The sequence below is a fragment of the Archocentrus centrarchus genome, unplaced genomic scaffold, assembly GCF_007364275.1.
Source record: "Archocentrus centrarchus isolate MPI-CPG fArcCen1 unplaced genomic scaffold, fArcCen1 scaffold_36_ctg1, whole genome shotgun sequence".
NCBI classification, from domain to species: domain Eukaryota; kingdom Metazoa; phylum Chordata; class Actinopteri; order Cichliformes; family Cichlidae; genus Archocentrus; species Archocentrus centrarchus.
The window spans coordinates 1,556,771-1,576,425 of record NW_022060263.1 but is presented as its reverse complement, the minus strand read 5'-3'; the positions used below and the strand labels follow the sequence as shown (position 1 = coordinate 1,576,425).

Sequence of the window (19,655 nt, the reverse complement as noted above, 5' to 3'; positions counted from 1 at the left end):
TTTTCCATCCCTGATTTTCCTTCTGAGATCCTTCTGCACAGCTCTCAGCTCCTCCTTATTTCCTGATCTAAAGGCTCTCTTCTTCTCCTTCAGGAGAGCCTTTGTTTCAGAGCCACAGTTATGTATAACAAGTAATACTCAAGTGAATGTTAAACATGTATTAAAAGAAAAATGATTCAGCTCAGCTCACAAGAAACTGCTGGATACTATTCTGGAAATGCCTAATGAATACAAGGCCACTGTGAGCAATGACAAACCTTTAAACATGATAATCAAAAAGTACACATTAAGTATCATTGCTCACCTTTATTTATGAGAGTGTCACTTCTCAAAATGATTGCATGCTGTCAGCTCTCATGGGTGAAGTTTGGCTTTGAGGGTTGGAGAAGAAGCTTTCCAGCACCTTTGGATTTCCAATTCAGTTCTGAAAGAGCAAAGACACAAACTACAATGATGTATGAAGTGGAAATGTTTGATTGTTGCTGCAGCACAAAACAGGTTTATAAACTGGTAGCTGATATAGCCTGAAGTATTAAAGATGAACCTCCTCTTCCACAAAAAAAAAAAAAAAAAAAAAAGATTTAGTGGTTCTTATTGCTGTTCTCAAATCTGCTCCCTCCACTGATAAACAACAACAATGTAAAACATATTAATGAATCAGTAACAAAATTATGGTGTTGAAAGTAAGTAGCCTGATGCTTCTAGATTAGTGACTCCAAAGCAGGCTGAGTCAAAACCTGAGATGGAGACTGGGTTTGTTTAAAGCTGAGGACAGTGAATCAGTCCCTGCTCACTGACAGGATTCCCAGAGTCTGGAAGCTAATACACTGTAAGTAATACACTGTAATACACTGTAAGTTTCAGCTCATTCTCAGGTGCTGGCAGGTTTCATGGATCCTCAGGTTTGTCACAGAGGATTAAAGGCAGCCAGACTTTCAGTTTTATGTGTATAGCGCCAAATCACAACAGTCACCTCAAGGCTCTTTCCACAGAAGAGCTGAAGGCTCTGCATCCCATTCTACTCTTAAGTATCATAGGAACCACAAGTAAGCCAGCAGTCTGAAGTATAAACAGACTGCTCTTTGTTTAAATAGTGAATATAAGAAACTTGCTAATATAAGGTTTGTTTACAGTGAATATAAAGAAATCACGGGAACCTCCCCAGCAGTCTAGGCCTATAGCAGCATAACTAAGAGAGGCTTCAGGGTCACCTGATCCAGCAACTGTGTTCAGACCAGTATCATTTTATTTTACATTGTGATAAGCCTGGGTCAGTTCAATGCAGATTAAATGAAGCACTGTACTCGCAGATATTGAATATGGATGCACTGAAGCTCATCAGGATATTTATTTGGAATCTGTGGCTGAAAATAATCATTTTACTTAACTAGTAAGTCCAGAAGCTCATATTTCTGTCATAACATTGTTTAAATAGTGAACGCTTTCCTACGATATCCGCTAACATTTGCACAGAAAATTTAAGCTAGCGTCTCAAAGACGGCAAAACCCGCAATAATCTCTACAAATGCATCTCAGAGTCGGGATATCAGCGCTCTCTTACACCACATTAATCTAATTTCAAGTGCTTATTGAACTCACTGCTGTAATAATATCACTATATAAACGCTGTCCATTGAAATCCTCTTACCTGAACACTGCAGCATCCGCCGGAAGTCAGCGAGCATGGCTTCTGTAGTCCTTCGTCTGTAGTCCTTCTCTGTCAGTGATCCTCCGTTAGAACGATAACTACCTTCTCGACTGACTACGAGGTGCAGACGGCCCTTGCTGGCCCATATCTACGGGCCTGAAAACTGCTAATAAAGTCAGTAATTACCTGATAACATCCGAAGCGGGTGAACTAATGCAATTAGCTGGACAGCAACGGGAATACGCGTGACCGTGGTCACGGCCGATGGGGTGATGGGTACTGTAGTTCATTTATTTATTCATCGTTGGTTCATGGATTTAACACAGAAGAAAAACGGCTTCAGACCACGGAACTCAAAGAAAAAATTGGACACCGAATATAGCACTAACCATAAACACGTAAATATAAATTTAGACCTAAAAAGCCCCGCAAATGTCATCGTTACAACCATAAGCAGCACCCCACATTAAATGAAACAAGGAGAAATTCATGTCAAAAGGAAAAGTGGCGGTTAAGGATCGCAATTAAAGGCATAATTCAGCTTCTGAGCTTCCAGTTCAAAAGAAAAGGGGGGAAAAAAGGGGGACAGGGGCAAAAAAAAAAAAAATATACTGCAGCTTAGAAGAAGAACTTTATCCCACTGCATTTCAGGCAGAATAGAAGTCGTGCCGAGTAACACGAAAAAAAGAGGGAATTCGTGTTCATGAGCACGAATCAATAGATTAAATTTCGTGACTACTGCACGAACTGCCGTGAGACCGGGTTGGCTCAGCGCAGCACCGCTTCTTTTTTAACCTACTGTATTTATTTACTTATTTAGTTAAAAGATGAAGTGAAACAAAGGAATCTTTTGGTGATTCGCAATGGAAATGTGTGAAAGGTCATACTGACAAAAATTTTAGGCATCTATTTTAGGTTTTCAAAACTTGATACTTCACCAAAACTTTTATGAATCACAGAACTCAACGTTTTTGTTAAGAAGGAGCCACCTTTTGGTGACAGTCTACAATTGAGGGAAAGGGGTGTGTTCATGCTGGAAAGTAGATACGCCCAGGAGAAGGAGGGGGACTTCCAGCCCGACGACAGCCGGACGTCGGCCAGCTGGGAGCTGGACTTCAGCTGGCCGACGTCTGGCTGGATGCGGCAACATTAGGTGGCTGCATCTGTATGTGCATTGAAGGACATATTTTGGTCAAAAATGACTCCAAGATTTCTCACAGTGTTACTGGAGGCCAAAGTAATGCCATCCAGAGTAAGTATCTGGTTAGACCCCATGTTTCTAAGATTTGTGGGGCCGAGTACAAGAATTTCAGTTTTATCTGAATTTAGAAGCAGGAAATTAGAGGTCATCCAGGCCTTAATATCTTTAAGACATTCCTGCAGTTTAACTAATTGATGTGTGTCATCTGGCTTCATTGATAGGTAAAGCTGAGTATCATCTGCATAACAATGAAAATTGATGCAGTGCTTTCTAATAATACTGCCTAAAGGAAGCATGTATAATGTAAATAAAATTGGTCCTAGCACAGAACCCTGTGGAACTCCATAATTAACCTTAGTGTGTGAAGAAGACTCCCCATTTACATGAACAAATTGGAGTCTATGAGATAAATATGATTCAAACCACTGCAGTGCAGTACCTTTAATACCTATAGCAAGTTCTAATCTCTGTAATAAAATGCTATGGTCAACAGTATCAAAAGCTGCACTGAGGTCCAACAGGACAAGTACAGAGATGAGTCCACTGTCAGAGGCTGTAAGAAGATCATTGGTAACCTTCACTAATGCTGTTTCTGTACTGTGATGAATTCTGAAACCTGACTGAAACTCTTCAAATAAACCGTTCCTCTGCAGATGATCAGTTCGCTGTTTTACAACTACTCATTCAAGAATCTTTGAGAGAAAAGGAAGGTTGGAGATTGGCCTATAATTAGCTAAGACAGCTGCAGTGATGGCTTTTTAAGTAGAGGTTTAATTACAGCCACCTTGAAGGCCTGTGGTACATAGCCAACTAATAAAGACTGATTGATCATTTTTAAGATTGAAGCATCAATAATTGGAAAGACTTCTTTGAACAGTCTAGTAGGAATGGGATCTAATAAACATGTTGCTGGTTTGGTGGAAGTAACTATTGAAGTTAACTCAGAAAAATCAACTGGAGCAAAAGAGTCTAAACAAATACCAGCAGTGCTGAAAGCAGCCGAACATGAAGAATAATCTTTGAGATGGTTATGAATAATTTTTTCTCTAATGTCTAAAATTTTATTTGTAAAGAAATCCATGAAGTCACTACTAGTTAAAGTGAAAGGAATACTCGGCTCTACAGAGCTCTGACTCTTTGTCAGCCTGGCTACAGTGCTGAAAACAAACCTGGGGTTGTTCTTATTTTCTTCAATTAATGATGAATAGCAAGATGTCCTAGCTTTACGGAGGGCTTTTTTATAGAGCAACAAACTCTTTTTCCAGGCTAAATGAGCATCTTCTAATTTAGTGAGACGCCATTCCCTCTCCAGCTTTCGGGTTATCTGCTTTAAGCTGTGCGTTTGTGAATTATACCACGGAGTCAGGTACTTCTGATTTGAAGCTTTCCTTTTCAGAGGAGCCACAGTATCCAAAGTTATACGCAGTGAGGATGTAAAACTATTGACGAGATAATCGACCTCACTGGGAGCAGAGTTTAGGTAGCTGCTCTGTGTTGGCACATGGCACTGAAACTTAGTTACAGCACTTTCAGAAAGACTTCTACTGTAATTAAACTTATTCCCCACTGCTGTGTAATCCATTAAAGTAAATGTAAATGTTGCTAAGGGATGATCAGACAGGAGGGGGCTTTCAGGGAATACTGTTAAGTCTTCAGTTTCTATGCCATATGTCAGGACAAGATCCAGAGTATGATTAAAGTGGTGGGTGGGCTCCTTTACATTTTGAGAGAAGCCAATTGAATCTAACAATAGATTAAATGCAGTGTTGAGGCTGTCATTCTCAGTTTCTACATGGATGTTAAAATCACCCACTATAATTATTTTATCTGAACTGAGCACTAAATCAGATAAAAAGTCTGAGAAATCAGACAGAAACTCTGCGTAAGGACCAGGTGGACGATAGATAATAACAAATAAAACAGGTTTTTGATTTTCCCAATTAGGATGGACAAAACTAAGAGTCAGGCTTTCAAAAGAATGAAAGCTTTGTCTGGGTCTTTGATTAATTAATAAGCTGGAATTGAAGATTGCAGCTAATCCTCCTCCTCGACCTGTGCTTCGAGCATTCTGACAGTTACTGTGACTCGGGGGTGTTGATTCATTTAAACTAACATATTCATCCTGCTGTAACCAGGTTTCTGTAAGGCAGAATAAATCAATACGTTGATCAATTATTAAATCATTTACTAATAGGGACTTGGAAGAGAGAGACCTAATGTTTAACAATCCACATTTAATTGTTTTATTTTTTGGTGCAGTTGATGAAGCTGTATTATTTATTGTTTTTGAATTTTTATGCTTAAATAGCTTTTTGCTGATTTTAGCTTTGTTTTTTGGTGGTCTGGGAGCAGGCACCGACTCTATGGGGATGGGGTTTTGGGGGGATGGCAGGAGGAGAGAAGCTGCAGAAAGGCGTGTAAGACTGCAACTCTGCTTCCTGGTCTCAACCCTGGGTAGTCAGGTTTTAGGAGGGTTAATAAATTTGGCCATATTTCTAGAAATGAGAGCTGCTCCATCCAAAGTGGGATGGATGCCGTCTCTCCTGACAAGACCAGGTTTTCCCCAGAAACTTTGCCAATTATCTATGAAGCCCATGTCATTTTTTGGACACCACTCAGACAGCCAGCGATTCAAGGAGAACATGCGGCTAAACATGTCGCTCCTGGTCTGATTGGGGAGGGGCCCAGAGAAAACTACAGAGTCCGACATCGTTTTTGCAAAGTTACACACCGAGTCAATATTTATTTTAGTGACCTCCGATTGGCGTAACCGGGTGTCATTACTGCCGACGTGAATAACGATCTTACCAAATCTACGATTAGCCTTAGCCAGCAGTTTCAAATGTCGCCTGCTCTGGCCCCTGGAAGACATTTGACTATGGTCGCCGGTGTCTCTAGCTTCACGTTTCTCAAAACAGAGTCGCCAATAACCAGAGTTTGTTCCTCGGCGGGTGTGTCGCCGAGTGGAGAAAAACGGTTAGAGACGTGAACAGGTTGGTGGTGTACCCGGGGCTTCTGCTTAGGACTACGCTTCCTCCTCACCGTCACCCAGTCGGCCTGTTTAGTTGATGAGTCTGAATTGCCCATAGGTGATTTTGAGTGTAAATGGTTGTCTGTATTTATGTGTTAGCCCTGTGGCAGCCTGATAGCCTGTCACCTGTGATTGTATATGCCAAAGAGGTGAAAAAAGGTGAACCTAACTCTAACCCTGCTGCTATGATGTGGTGGGAGAGATTAAAGCCGTCTGTAACGGACCATTCATCCATTTTTTCCTGCCTATTGAAATCAGGCTGGCGCCTATCCCAGCTGTCATAGGGCAAAAGGCAGGGTTGCATAATACTGCTAAATTTCATATTGATCTGTATTAAAATAATCACTTTGCTGAAAAATAGTCCCTTATAACAATGTTTCAAGTTGTAAAGGTAGCTGATGTAAAGGACAGAGTCAATTAATGCATCATCAATATGCTAAATCTGAATACATGTTAAGGTCTGTGATTTTTTTTTCTTCACTGTTAAATAGTTAACACAATAAAACTCACCTTTCACAGTTTTTCTGAAATGGGAGGCCTAGAATGTAAAAACCCACACCTGGAAAGCATTTTGAATCAATTTCTGGTGTTCTAAAATCTTGTTCTATATTCTGTTATTGTTAGAAAGACTAAGGGCTGCAGCCGACAGTTCGCGCATGCGCCCAGATCACACACGACGTACTTGGTACGTTCCCCTTTTCCTTTCAAGTGCAGACAGACACAGACGCCATTAGGAGCACTCATCGCCGACTCGCCAGACAATCCAGCCTCGCAGTGCCTGTGACTGCAGAGCTGCTCACCTTGTAGCAGATGCGAGATTGTGTGTCACTGATGATCCGTGAGTGTTTCCATTGTTAATGTTGATTGTTGTATGCCGATGTAGCGCGGTTAGCGCTGGCGGCTAATGTTCGTGGCTAACGTTAGCGATTAGCGTTAGCGTTAGCGATTAGCATTAGCGATTAGCCTGTTTGTACTTAGCTGTTTGCTGTATTAGAGGCTAAGCTAGCGATTTGTTGGTTGTGCCTGCTATATATTAATCCATTTGTGATTGTTTGCATTACTGTCAGCTGACAATATTAATGAGAGCGTTTATTGAGCACAATGTTATGCAGTGGAGCACTAATTCCTTTTCAACCCACTCATAGTTAAATGGATATGTCTGACCACAAACAGGATATCAATGTCAGTTTACTCTACCTGCATTATTGGTGTGTTATACAGTGTTTGATAATATATGTAGTGAATGTATGCATTAGCATTACAAACCAGTGTTCATCTTATTTCTCTCTTAGACCACAAGTTGCATCTGTGATCCCTACATGCTGAGCTCTGTGTTTAGCCGTGCTGCATGATCCTTATTAAAGTTTCGCCAACATCCAGACTCTCGAGGTGTTCTTACCGACACACCGGGGCGGTCCCATGATACTCCGGCCCAGCCCTTACAGTCCATAAACAGTCACTCGTCTAAACAGTGGTCCTTCGAGCCGGATTTCGTGAGGCTGCCTTGGATTTACGCCTATGTGATGCAGCCTCCTCGACCTGGTGAGGAGATTCCTGCAGCTTCTACACGCCCTAAGCGTCAGTCTCACCTGCCTGCTTACCTGAGAGATTATGAGGTCCGAGCAGCAGGTTGGGAACCGATAGAGCCACCCCCGGCACCACATGCAGCACAGCATACACAGGGTTCAGAGGACTGGACTCCCAACGTGGCCGCGGCAGAAGTGGGAAGGAGGACGGTGCAGGCATCCCGCCCCACCAGCGCCAGCCCTATCAGCCAGTATGCCGAGTCTACAGCGGAGGAGTGGAGCCCCGTGGGGGGACGACGATCCGCCGCGACACCTACACTTGAGGAGAACGCATGGTACCCTTCCCGGTCCAGTGCACAGCTGATCGGTCCCGCTGGGAGCAACCAGACATCTCCTTCTGCCTTCTATAGACCGTGGGAGGGCCCTGATCAGCAGGAGGCACAGTCAGTGCCTCATGATGGACATGTTGGGTTATATAGACAGTCTGTGTCTCATAGTGATAAGTTGCAGTTGAGTGCTTATGATGATGAGAATGTTATTTCCTTCTGTCAGCCCCCCGGTGGTGCCTCCCATGACCCGCAGCCCAAGTCTGCTTGGAAATCGCATGCAGAACCAGTGCTACGACCACAGCCTCTGAGGTTTAGACCGCCTGCGCCTCAGGCTAGTCATTATCCTCAGGGCCCTGGTGAGCACCCCACCTCCGCACGAGAACAAGACCTGATGGACTCCATCAACCGCATGATGCGGGAGCTACAACTCATCAAGGATCAAGCAGAGGGCCGCGTGCTGAGGAATCCACAGGTGGGTCAACAATATCCAGGTGAGCAGCCACACCATGAGCTACCTCCACCCCAGTATCAGCTGAGTGATTATTTTCCTCAGCCATCTTCATTCAGTCAGGCCTACATTCAGGGTTACCTGCACCAACCGGTTCCCGGCTGGACTTCAACCAGACTTGCCGAACCACCGAGCTTAGCTACCCGCAAGCCGTCGAGCACACCCTCAGGCCCTCAGGTGAGGTATGAGCCACACCCTATGGCGCACGTTGCACCAGTACACCAACCCCCCGCCTTCCTTAGAGAGAGAACATACCGGGGACCCGTTCCAACCATTCCCGACTTCGCCAAAGGAGACCCTAGTGAATTCACCCGTCTCAAGATCGCTTTGGAGAACCTTCTACCTCCTGACGCCACCAAGCTGTTCTGTTACCAAATTCTCCTGGACCACCTCAAACTAGAGGAGGTTCGCCTTGTAGCTGATGCCTATTTGAATTCATCTACACCTTATTCGGACACGATGGCTGCCTTGACCGACAGATTTGGTCAACTGCATAAGTTGGCCTTGAAGAAGATCGCCACGGTGATGAACGCTCCAGACATCCGACGAGGAGATTCCCAAGCCTTTCAGAAGTTTGCTTTACAAGTGAGAGCCTTGGTGGGAATGCCCCAGACCCTTGGACGTGAAGGCATAGCAGAGCTCCAGTGCGGGTCCCACGTCGAGCGGCTCTTGAGTAAACTTCCCTCTGACCTGCGATCAGAATTTCGGAGATGTACGTTCCGTCGATCAGGAGTTGGGTACAATCTCACCGACTTCTCCGATTGGCTGCAATATGAGGCGTGGTGCCAGGATAGTGAGAGCCATGCTAGCTTCCAGGACCCTCGGCCCGATGGGAAACGGCGCTCGGATCAGCGGCATGACACCAAGAATCCTCGTCCAGCCACGATCTTGCATGGGGTCGAGGTTACTCCTGACCAGCAGCCAGTAGAACCACCCCAGTTGAAACCTGATCCACCAGGTAAGAAAAGGAACAAGCACGCGTACTGCCCATATTGTGAGTGTGAGGATCATTTCCTGAGCCAGTGCGACACCTTTAACACTACAAGTCCCCAGGATTTCGACCTCCCCCCTCAAGTCCTGAAAGAGGGTCAAAAGACCCTTAGTCCAAACTGACGACTCTGATGGCTCCAATTAGCATCCCTTCAATTGTAAATGTTGCCATTGCCTGAGGAATCAGCAGGGGGGGAGGAGAGCGAACTCACAAAAGCATTTCACACTTCTGTACCGTCAGGCCAAAAGGTAGGAGTGTGAATAGTCCATGTTGGGGTTGGGTGGGATCTTTGATGGAGGCAGCTCTACAGTAGACTCTCCTGTAGGTAATGCTCTGCAGAGAGGGTTGTACATATAGTTTGCAAAACATACAATCTGTTTCAAGAAATATGCAAAGGTTTTTCTAAAAGAAATTAGTAATGTTTTTCTTTTAAAAAAAGATAAGTGGGTTCAAAATGACAGTTTAGAAATAAACTAACCAAATTAATTGTGTTGATCCACCTCAAAAAAAGTCATGCAAAAAGTGTAAGCAAAAGAGTGTAAGCTGCTCCTGAGTGTGGGGAGGGGTGGGGGGCTGGGGCAGATCTGGGAGACTTTGCACATGCAAATTTGCATGCAGCCTTTTGTGCTGTGGAGGATAAATAGGTGACTGCTTCACCTATTTAGTTCACAAGAAACAAAATGCAGAAGAGGTTCACCACTCAGAAGGCATTGGAACTGATTCTGAGCAATGTCAGCCCTTGTGACTCAGATGGAGAAGACATAGACCTTCAACCGGATTCGGACTCAGAGCTGTCTTCAGGTTAGATTTCTCAACCTACCTATTTTATTTTCCTGACTATTTTTTATTTAGAACCAAACAAAAAGTTAATTTGAAATTGTTTATCTTGCAGATGAGGAGACTCTCCCTCTACCAAAAAAGAGAGCTCGGTTGGGGAGTGAGCCGACAGAGACCGCGAAAGATGGCACAGTGTGGCATGAAGAACAAGTGGGGACACATCTCCATTTCACTCCAATAGAACCGTACGCCACAGATGGAGAGCCAAGCGCTAAGGCCAGACGAAGTATCCGGAGTCGCCTTCAGAGCTTCCTCTGTTTTATCACTCTTGACATGCTTCGTAGCATTCAAGAATGGACTACTCAACATGCATGTCACACGGAGCAGCTGGATTGGTTCATGGATCTCCCGGAATTAATGGCATTTATTTCAGTCATTATCTTGCGGGGGGTGACCAAGGGATCGTTTGTCACTAACTGCATCGCATCCTACAACCCTGGTCGACACATCACTATTGATGAACAGCTTTTCCCATCAAAGACTCGCTGCTGTTTCCTGCAATACATTGCAACAAAACCGGACAAGTTTGGCATCAAGTTTTGGGTGGCTTGCGACTTGAAATCAAAGTACATCTGTAATGTCTTCCCATATCTTGGCAAGGACCCCAGTCGTCCCAGCGGGGAGAGACTGTCCGAGACTGTAGTGATGAGGCTGATGGAACCGTTCATGGACAAGGGCAGAACTGTAACCACGGACAATTTCTTTACATCACTGTCACTTGCACAACGACTGCGTAGCCGGAAAACCACTATCCTCGGCACAGTCAACAAGAGTCGCCGGGAAATTCCTCAATCCGCTAGACAGATGGATCGCACTGAATTCACCACTCAGGTGTTTTCAACCACTGGTGCCACGCTGACAGTGTATGCGCCCAAACGGAAGAAGGCCGTTTACGTTCTCAGCAGCATGCACAGCGTGGTTGAGACTGAGGATACCACCAAAAGGAAGCCAAACACGGTCACACAATACAACAAAACAAAGTGCGGTGTGGATGTGATGGACCAAATGGTGCGGGAGTACAGCGTGCGTGCAGGAACACGGAGATGGCCAGTTGCCGTGTTCTACAACATGATTGACATGGCAGCACTGAATGCACATGTGCTTTATCAGGCATGCATTGGGGTGCAGGAGAGACGGGTGGACTTCCTGGTTGAGCTTGCAAAAGAGTTGGGTAACTCTCATGTGAGTGAGAAGAAGGCACACAAGGAGAAACTGCTTCGGCAACAACCTTCCACACCCAGCCCAGGCAAAGGGGCGAAGTGTCAGGTCAACCATCGATGCACGAACAATTGTGCAACTGTGAGATGTGTTGACTGCTACAAATACACATGTGGCAAATGTACCAGGGACATACCCTGGCAGTGCCAGGTATGTTCCGACAGTGCAGACAGACTGCTGAGTGAGTGCTGAAATGCCAGTCACACAAAGACATGCCACTCACACACACACACGCAGCCCCCCACTGTGCCTAGTGTAAATATGTATGGAATTGTTTTATTTCTTGTATTTTTTGTATCGTTTTTAATGACAAAAATAAAAAGCATTTAAACAAATAACAGTTGTTCTTTTGTATATTTCTCATGCTGGAATTTCAGTCCTCTTGACTTAGACACAAATACTTCTGGTCATTGCTCACAGCTGTACCTGGCTGTAAAATTTCTAATTCTCCATTTAAAATATTAAAAATAATTCATTGTGCTTTTTTGCTAAAATAAAACTAAGCTAAATATAATATATATAATCTTTATATTATAAAATACAATATACTGACTAGAACTAACTAGACAGTTAGTTGGGAGTTAAGCTTTCCCCCCTCCTGTGGTGCGCCAGTAATGGCCTTATTTACAGAACAAAAGCGCCTGTTCACACCTGATTATAGGATGTTAGCTAAAATCCTTCAGGTCACTTGACCCGTCTCTGGGCTCCAAAGGTAGAAATGTTAAATGACCCTTCTCTGGGACTTCTAGTGTTAAGTCCTTTGATAAGGCCCAAGTTATCCAGTGGATAAAGTCTAACCGACGCTGCTGGCGGTGCGGCAGAGCACATCAGGCGGCCCAATGTGACCTGAAGAAACTCTGCAGCAAGTGTCAGGGCAAACACCTCCAGATACTACATGAGGTCAACGTTAGGCAGGCAAGGGAGAGGTCCTGTCTGGTCAGCTCGGCTACAGAGACGCTATACCTTGATCGGCCAGCAGAATGCAGCCGGGTCCTCTTGAAGGTTGTCTGGGTTCTTCTTCATTACGAGAACCAGACACTTGATACCTACGCGGTCCTAGACGATGGCTCAGAACGCACAATGATCCTGACTGCAGCAGCACATAAGCTAGGCCTCCAAGGCCACCCAGAATCTTTAGGCCTGCGGACCATCAGACAGGATGTACAAACCCTGGATGGCGCCTCCGTTACCTTCAGAGTTTCATCTACCGTCCAACCCAACCGAACCTTCCAGGTCAAGGATGCCTTCACTGCCGAACGTCTAAGCCTAGCTGATCACCTATCCTGTGGCTGCACTCAAGAGAAGGTTCAAACACCTCCATGACCTCCCACTCCAAGCCTTCGACAAGGTACGGCCTATGTTGCTCATCGGGGCCGACAACCCTCACTTGATTACACCGGTCGAACCGGTGCGTCTAGGTCCCCCCGGTGGTCCTGCGGCCATAAAGACCAGGCTTGGTTGGACTCTCCAGGGGCCGGCTCGGATGGCAGAGCTCCAGCTATCACCTCAGCAGTGTTTATTCACGTCGCTCAGTCCTCGAGAAGCAGAACTGCTGAGGAATGTAGAGAAGCTCTGGCAGCTCGACCTCTTACCATCGAGGAGCGAGAAGCAGGTGACACGATCACGAGAAGACCAACAAGCCATTGATCTCCTGTAGTCCAAAACACAGCGCGTTGAGGTTCATGGTACCTCCCGGTATGCGACCCCTCTACTTCGGAGGAAAACCTTTCCGTCCTTCCAGGCCCCCATGGAGGCAGTAATGCCAAGGCTTAGGAGCTTGGAGAAACGCCTATTACAAGATCCCACGAGTGCAGCTGCTTATGAAGCCGAGATTGCGAAGCTGGAGGCCGCCGGTACAGTTGCTAAAGTAGTCAGGCCAGATATCTCATCCAGTGGAGAAAGCTGGTACATCCCACACCACCTGGTGCAAGACAATGGGAAAAATCGAGTCGTATTCGACTGTTCCTTTCGATACAAGGGCCTCAGTCTAAATGAGTACCTGCTACCTGGCCCTGCCTTGAGCCCTTCCTTACTAGGCGTCCTTCTGCGGTTCAGAGAACACTGTGTCGGTGTTAGTGGTGACATCAAGGGCATGTTTCACCAAGTGCGGTTACTACCAGAAGACAGGCCCCTTCTGCGCTTCCTTTGGCGCAACATGCGGAGAGAGAACCCGCCGGAAGTCTACGAGTGGCGGGTGCTGCCCTTCGGTACCACGTGCAGCCCCTGCTGTGCCACCTATGCCCTGCAGAGGCATGTCTTTGACTACAGCAAGCCTGGAAGCACAGAGCGCTTCTCAATAGAGAAATGCTTCTACGTGGACAATTGCCTCCAGAGCGTGCCATCCACACAAGAGGCCATACAACTGATCAACAACCTTAGAGACCTTCTCCAAAGTGGAGGGTTTGAGATCCGGCAGTGGGCGAGCAACGTGCCGGGCGTCATCAGCCACCTCCCGGCCGAGGCCAGGTCAGAGAAGCTAGAGCTATGGCTAACATGTGATAAGTTGGAAGCGCGCGAGTCCACCTTAGGACTGTGCTGGCAGTGTGACGCGGACACCTTCAGTTACAAGCACAGGCCTATCACCTATGACACGGTGACCATGCGGAACATCTACCGAGTGCTCGCCAGTCAGTACGACCCACTCGGATTCTTGCTACCCTACACCACAAGGGCAAAGGTCCTGGTCCAGCAGCTATGGGACCGACGGAGGGACTGGGATGACCCCAGTCTCCCAGCAGAGCTTCTGACCGCCTGGCGCACCTGGGAACGTGAACTCGAACACCTACCTCACATACAACTGCCTCGATGTTACACCCCGGCAGAGATGGACCACACTGCAACCAGGAGAGACATCCACATATTCTGTGATGCCTCTGAGAAAGCGTATGGAGCGGTCGCTTACCTGCGGTCTGAAGATCCCAAAGGGAGGATCTGCATTGCGTTCCTTCTTGCACGCTCAAGAGTTGCCCCTCGGAAGCAACTTTCCATTCCCCGACTCGAACTATGTGCAGCAGTCACAGGAGCACAGTTGGCCAAGCTACTAAGGAATGAGCTCACCCTTGAGATTCGCCACTGTGTGCTTTGGAGTGACTCCACCACTGTCCTTACATGGCTACATTCAGAGTCGTGTCGTTTCAAAGTGTTCGTAGGTATCCGGGTAGCAGAGATACAGGAGCTTACGGACCTCCAGTCCTGGCGATACATTGATTCCCCACGGAATCCGGCAGATGACCTCACAAAGGGGAAGTCCCTGCAACACCTAGGGGAACCAAGCCGGTGGAGTCAGGGACCCAAATTTCTGCAGTTATCCCCGGAAGAGTGGCCAACTCTTCCTTTGCAGCATTCCTCCGAGTCTGGAGACACTACTGAACTCAGACGTTCGGCTTTCTGTGGTCTGAGTAGCACCACTGATCCGCCGAGTATGGACTGGTCCCTATTCAAGACTTGGAAGGAGTTGATGGAAACACTAGCGCAGGAGCTTCACGGGGCGGCTGGGCTGTCAGGGCCACCTACAGCTAGTACATACCAGGATGCCGAATTCTTTGCTTTCCAGAGGGCGCAGCAAGAGAGCTTTGCAGATGACTATGACCTCCTCAAGGCAGGGAAGCCCGTAGCATCCAATAGTCGTCTCCTTTGCCTTGCTCCGGAGTTCGACACAACGCATGCAGTCGTTAGAGTGGGTGGACGACTCCGTAGAGGGGAAGGATTAGATCCAGCTGCAGTACACCCCATTGTACTTGACCCTAGTCACCCGACCACCAAATTACTCATCCAGGAGTATGACACCAAACTGTGCCACCCTGGGCCCGAACGAGTCTTCGCGGAGTTAAGACGCAGGGTGTGGATCCTAAGGGGGCGTGAGGCCGTAAAGCGTTGCCAGCAGGTGTGTGTCGAGTGCCGTCGATGGAGATCCCAACCTGCTGTACAACGGATGGCTGACCTACCACCGCCAAGGCTTAGATTGTTTAAGCCAGCGTTCTACTCCTGTGGTATTGACTGCTTCGGACCGCTCCTGGCGAAGGTTGGCCGAAGAACGGAGAAACGATGGGGTATACTCTTTAAGTGCCTCACCACCAGAGCGGTACACCTAGAGGTGTTACCTTCACTTGACTGTGACTCCTTCTTGATGGCTCTCCGGAGGTTTGTAGCTCGGCGAGGCAAGCCAGCAGAGTTGTACTCAGACCAAGGAACCAGTTTCCGAGGAGGTGAGCGGGAGCTGAGGGACACCTTTTCCAGCCTATGTCCTGACCTCCAGCAGCAGTTAGCCACACAGCAGATTGCGTTCCACTTCAATCCACCAGCGGCACCTCACTTTGGTGGAGCATGGGAGCGCGAGATCCGGTCAGTAAAGTCTGCCCTGTACACCACTCTGGGTGCTCAGACTGTGAGCGACGAAGTTCTCAGCACCATCTTAATAGAGATTGAATCCATACTCAACTCTAAGCCGCTAGGTTACGTTTCGGCCGATGTAGCAGACGTTGACCCTGTCACGCCCAATTACCTGCTGATGGGGCGGCCAGACAGCTCCCTGCCCCAGGTAGTCTATCCGCAATCCGAGCTCCTTGGACGTCGGAGGTGGAGGCACTCTCAGGTGCTGGCAGACAGGTTCTGGACGGCATTCGTAAAGAACTACTTACCTGGTCTGCAGCTACGGAACAAGTAGAGGACCACTACCCCAGACATGATGGTTGGAGCCGTAGTCATGGTAGTAGACCCACAGGTGCCTCGATCGGTTTGGAGAATCGGAAAGGTGGTGAAAGTGTTCCCAGGCCCAGATGGTCATGTCAGGACGGCCGAGATACAGATCGAGGACAAGATATACACCAGGCCAATCACTCGTCTCATCATTCTGCCTAAGATGCCGGAGGAGGAGGTCAATGGGCCGTGAGCAGGGAGGCTCACTTCAGTCTTTCTAGGGAGCACATTTGGCATCAAATGTGGGGGCGGCAGTGTTAGAAAGACTAAGGGCTGCAGCCGACAGTTCGCGCATGCGCCCAGATCACACACGACGTACTTGGTACGTTCCCCTTTTCCTTTCAGTTGCAGACAGACACAGACGCCATTAGGAGCACTCATCGCCGACTCGCCAGACAATCCAGCCTCGCAGTGCCTGTGACTGCAGAGCTGCTCACCTTGTAGCAGATGCGAGATTGTGTGTCACTGATGATCCGTGAGTGTTTCCATTGTTAATGTTGATTGTTGTATGCCGATGTAGCGCGGTTAGCGCTGGCGGCTAATGTTCGTGGCTAACGTTAGCGATTAGCGTTAGCGATTAGCATTAGCGATTAGCCTGTTTGTACTTAGCTGTTTGCTGTATTAGAGGCTAAGCTAGCGATTTGTTGGTTGTGCCTGCTATATATTAATCCATTTGTGATTGTTTGCATTACTGTCAGCTGACTATATTGAGAGCGTTTATTGAGCACAATGTTATGCAGTGGAGCACTAATTCCTTTTCAACCCACTCATAGTTAAATGGATATGTCTGACCACAAACAGGATATCAATGTCAGTTTACTCTACCTGCATTATTGGTGTGTTATACAGTGTTTGATAATATATGTAGTGAATGTATGCATTAGCATTACAAACCAGTGTTCATCTTATTTCTCTCTTAGACCACAAGTTGCATCTGTGATCCCTACATGCTGAGCTCTGTGTATAGCCGTGCTGCATGATCCTTATTAAAGTTTCGCCAACATCCAGACTCTCGAGGTGTTCTTACCGACACACCGGGGCGGTCCCATGATACTCCGGCCCAGCCCTTACAGTCCATAAACAGTCACTCGTCTAAACAGTTATATACATAAATGTTCATAGTTCATGTTTGAGATATAATTTTTTACTTCCACTAAAACAATTATTGGAAGTGTTCATGTTTCAGTGGGCTGAATGTATTTGAATATCTGAGTACAGTTAACAGTAATTGGTAATTGTTGAAAATAACAGCTATGGTGACAAAAAAACACAATATTAACTAAGGCTAAAGGTCTGAAGTGAGTTATATGGAAACTGCCTGCTCTGCACTGAATCAGATGACAGAGCACATAACAATTCACAAAAATTTGATGAACCCAGGTGGAATACCATTGTGCTGACTGTAAAACTTCTTACTATAAGTGTGAGAAGATTTAAAGAAAATGCTAGGCAATTGTACTGTAATGTTAAATATCACATAACATTATTAAAATATTGTGCTGTGATATTTTCTTTTGTTCCACAAAATCTATCAGAAATGATGTCAGTCAGTACTGTTGGGACAGTCTTTTCCTCCCAATCTATAAGCATGGAATAGAAACATGTATGCTCAGAGGTTTTACTTTTCTTCTGTATCTTTCAGTTTTAAATCAAACATAACATGTCTGAACTCACTGTCTCATTTCTTCTTCAAAATACTAAATTAAATATATTTAATTGACAGGTAATGTAAAACATAGAATAAAATTCATGCTGGTTGTTATAGTTATGAATGAAAGAAATGGTAAGAAACTGACAATGAGCAGCACATATGGAGAATATTTGTTTTAACTCTGTTCACATGATGTTGGCCTCACAGGAGCCAGACTTGAGTATTTCAAGTGTAACAATTTGTTTAACAGATTTTCTGAACCAGGGGTAAAACAAAGCATAGATCAGAGGGTTTATGCAGGAGTTTAAATAGAACAGACATACTACAAATGTAACAGATGAGGCACTAAACACTGCATCTTGACCTGTGACTGTAACACAAAAATATGGACACAGACATATTAGAAACACAATAATAAGAACACTGATAGTCCGTAATGCTTTCATTTCAGATTTCTTAACATTTGTACTTACTGACCCCTCATGTGTCACAGCTGCAATATGAGACCGCAGGGCGCGAGCTTGAGACACAGCCACAACAAAAACTCTAAGATAAAGAACTACAATCAAAATGACAGGCCCAACAAAGGACAGCAAAAGATCTGCAACTCCAAAACCAACAACAACTACACACTCTCCATAGCAGGAATTATAACTGCCTGGTTGCACCAGGTTATCTTTCAGCAGCAGACACTGAAAGAGTGAAGAACAGATCCAACACAGATAAACACAGGCCTTTGCTCTTTTTGGAGTGACTTTGGTGGAATAATGGAGAGGGTAACAAATAGCCACATAGCGGTCAATTGATATGAGCACCATGGTTCCTATTGATGTAGAGGTAATAATATAGTCCAAGAGAAAATACATACTACATATGAGGTCACCAAGGAACCAGCACCCATCTATGATCATAATTTGAAAGAGCATCAATAGACCCACAAAGCAATCAGAGACAGCCAGAGAGAGGAGGAGGAGGTTGGTGGGGGTGTGCAGCTTCCTGAGGGAGAAAAGGAGCAACAAAATTATTATTTAAAGTAACAAGTGTCATTTTATGGAAATAAAGTACAAGAGAAATGCAAACTTTATTTAGAATCATACATTTTCTGTCATACTCTGATATCATATCATTTACATTTTCCTGATCCATGAAACATTACTGTCTGCATGTCTATAATAAAATGATTACTTGAAGTGGGAGATGGAGATGATGAGCAGCAGATTAAGAATCACAGTGAGGAAAGAGATGGAGAACAGTATAATATAAATGAGTACAGATACTGAGTAAGGATGCATGGTCTTCCTGCAGGAGGAGTTGAGGAGTTGTGGAAAGCAGAGTTCAGGTTCTTCAAAGGTTTTCATCATTAGGAAAAGGAGGTGCCAGCTTTCTGCCTGAAGCTCTTTGTCATGTATCTGATTTATTTATTTTCTTCATCCATGTTGCTCCTCCCTCTTTCTCTTTGGTGGCAGTTTTATTTCAGTACATTTACTGCTATACCATTTTCTTTCACAATGGAGGGTTTTAAACTTTTTCCAGTGAAATTAATGAATTGATAGGTTGCATGACCTTCTTTCTTTTTGCAAATTGGGATTTAGGTCTTGGGGCAGTGCCATTGGATTGGCAGACCGTGGTGGTGGTCCCCATCTTTAAGAAGGGAGACCGGAGGGTGTGCTCCAACTTTCGGGGGATCACACTCCTCAGCCTCCCCGGTAAGGTCTATGCCAGGGTGCTGGAAAGGAGGGTGCGTCCGTTAGTCGACCCTCGGATTCAGGAGGAACAATGCGGTTTTCGTCCTGGTCGTGGAATGCTGGACCAGCTCTTTATCCTCTCAAGGATATTCGAGTGCGCATGGGAGTTTGCCCAACCAGTCTACATGTGCTTTGTGGACTTGGAGAAGGCATTCGACCGTGTCCCTCGGGGTGTCCTTTGGGAGGTTCTGCGGGAGTATGGGGTGTCTGGCCCATTGTTGCGGGCCATTCAGTCCTTGTACAACCACAGTGAGAGCTTGGTCCGTATAGCTGGT

The 19,655-nt window shown here is 45.9% G+C and overlaps 4 protein-coding genes across 4 annotated transcripts; 3 read left to right on the top strand and 1 right to left on the bottom strand.

The window, feature by feature from the left end:
* The first annotated feature begins 6,509 nt into the window (after positions 1-6,509).
* Positions 6,510-9,744, top strand: LOC115776710 (uncharacterized). Its single transcript, XM_030724472.1, has 2 exons — positions 6,510-6,718; positions 7,173-9,744. Exon 2 carries the CDS (start codon positions 7,404-7,406, stop codon positions 9,354-9,356), a length of 1,953 nt encoding a protein of 650 aa, XP_030580332.1. The 5' UTR covers positions 6,510-6,718; positions 7,173-7,403; the 3' UTR covers positions 9,357-9,744.
* An 89-nt stretch (positions 9,745-9,833) lies between these two features.
* LOC115776720 (uncharacterized) lies at positions 9,834-11,689 on the top strand. Its single transcript, XM_030724484.1, has 2 exons — positions 9,834-10,035; positions 10,127-11,689. Exons 1-2 carry the CDS (start codon positions 9,915-9,917, stop codon positions 11,479-11,481), a joined length of 1,476 nt encoding a protein of 491 aa, XP_030580344.1. The 5' UTR covers positions 9,834-9,914; the 3' UTR covers positions 11,482-11,689.
* A 235-nt stretch (positions 11,690-11,924) lies between these two features.
* LOC115776694 (uncharacterized) lies at positions 11,925-17,073 on the top strand. Its single transcript, XM_030724450.1, has 2 exons — positions 11,925-16,459; positions 16,905-17,073. Exon 1 carries the CDS (start codon positions 13,037-13,039, stop codon positions 15,950-15,952), a length of 2,916 nt encoding a protein of 971 aa, XP_030580310.1. The 5' UTR covers positions 11,925-13,036; the 3' UTR covers positions 15,953-16,459; positions 16,905-17,073.
* Positions 17,074-17,820: 747 nt separating this feature from the next.
* On the bottom strand, positions 17,821-18,993 carry LOC115776713 (trace amine-associated receptor 13c-like). Its single transcript, XM_030724474.1, has 2 exons — positions 18,821-18,993; positions 17,821-18,631 (listed from the first exon to the last, which is right to left on the bottom strand). Exons 1-2 carry the CDS (start codon positions 18,991-18,993, stop codon positions 17,821-17,823), a joined length of 984 nt encoding a protein of 327 aa, XP_030580334.1.
* Positions 18,994-19,655: the final 662 nt, after the last annotated feature.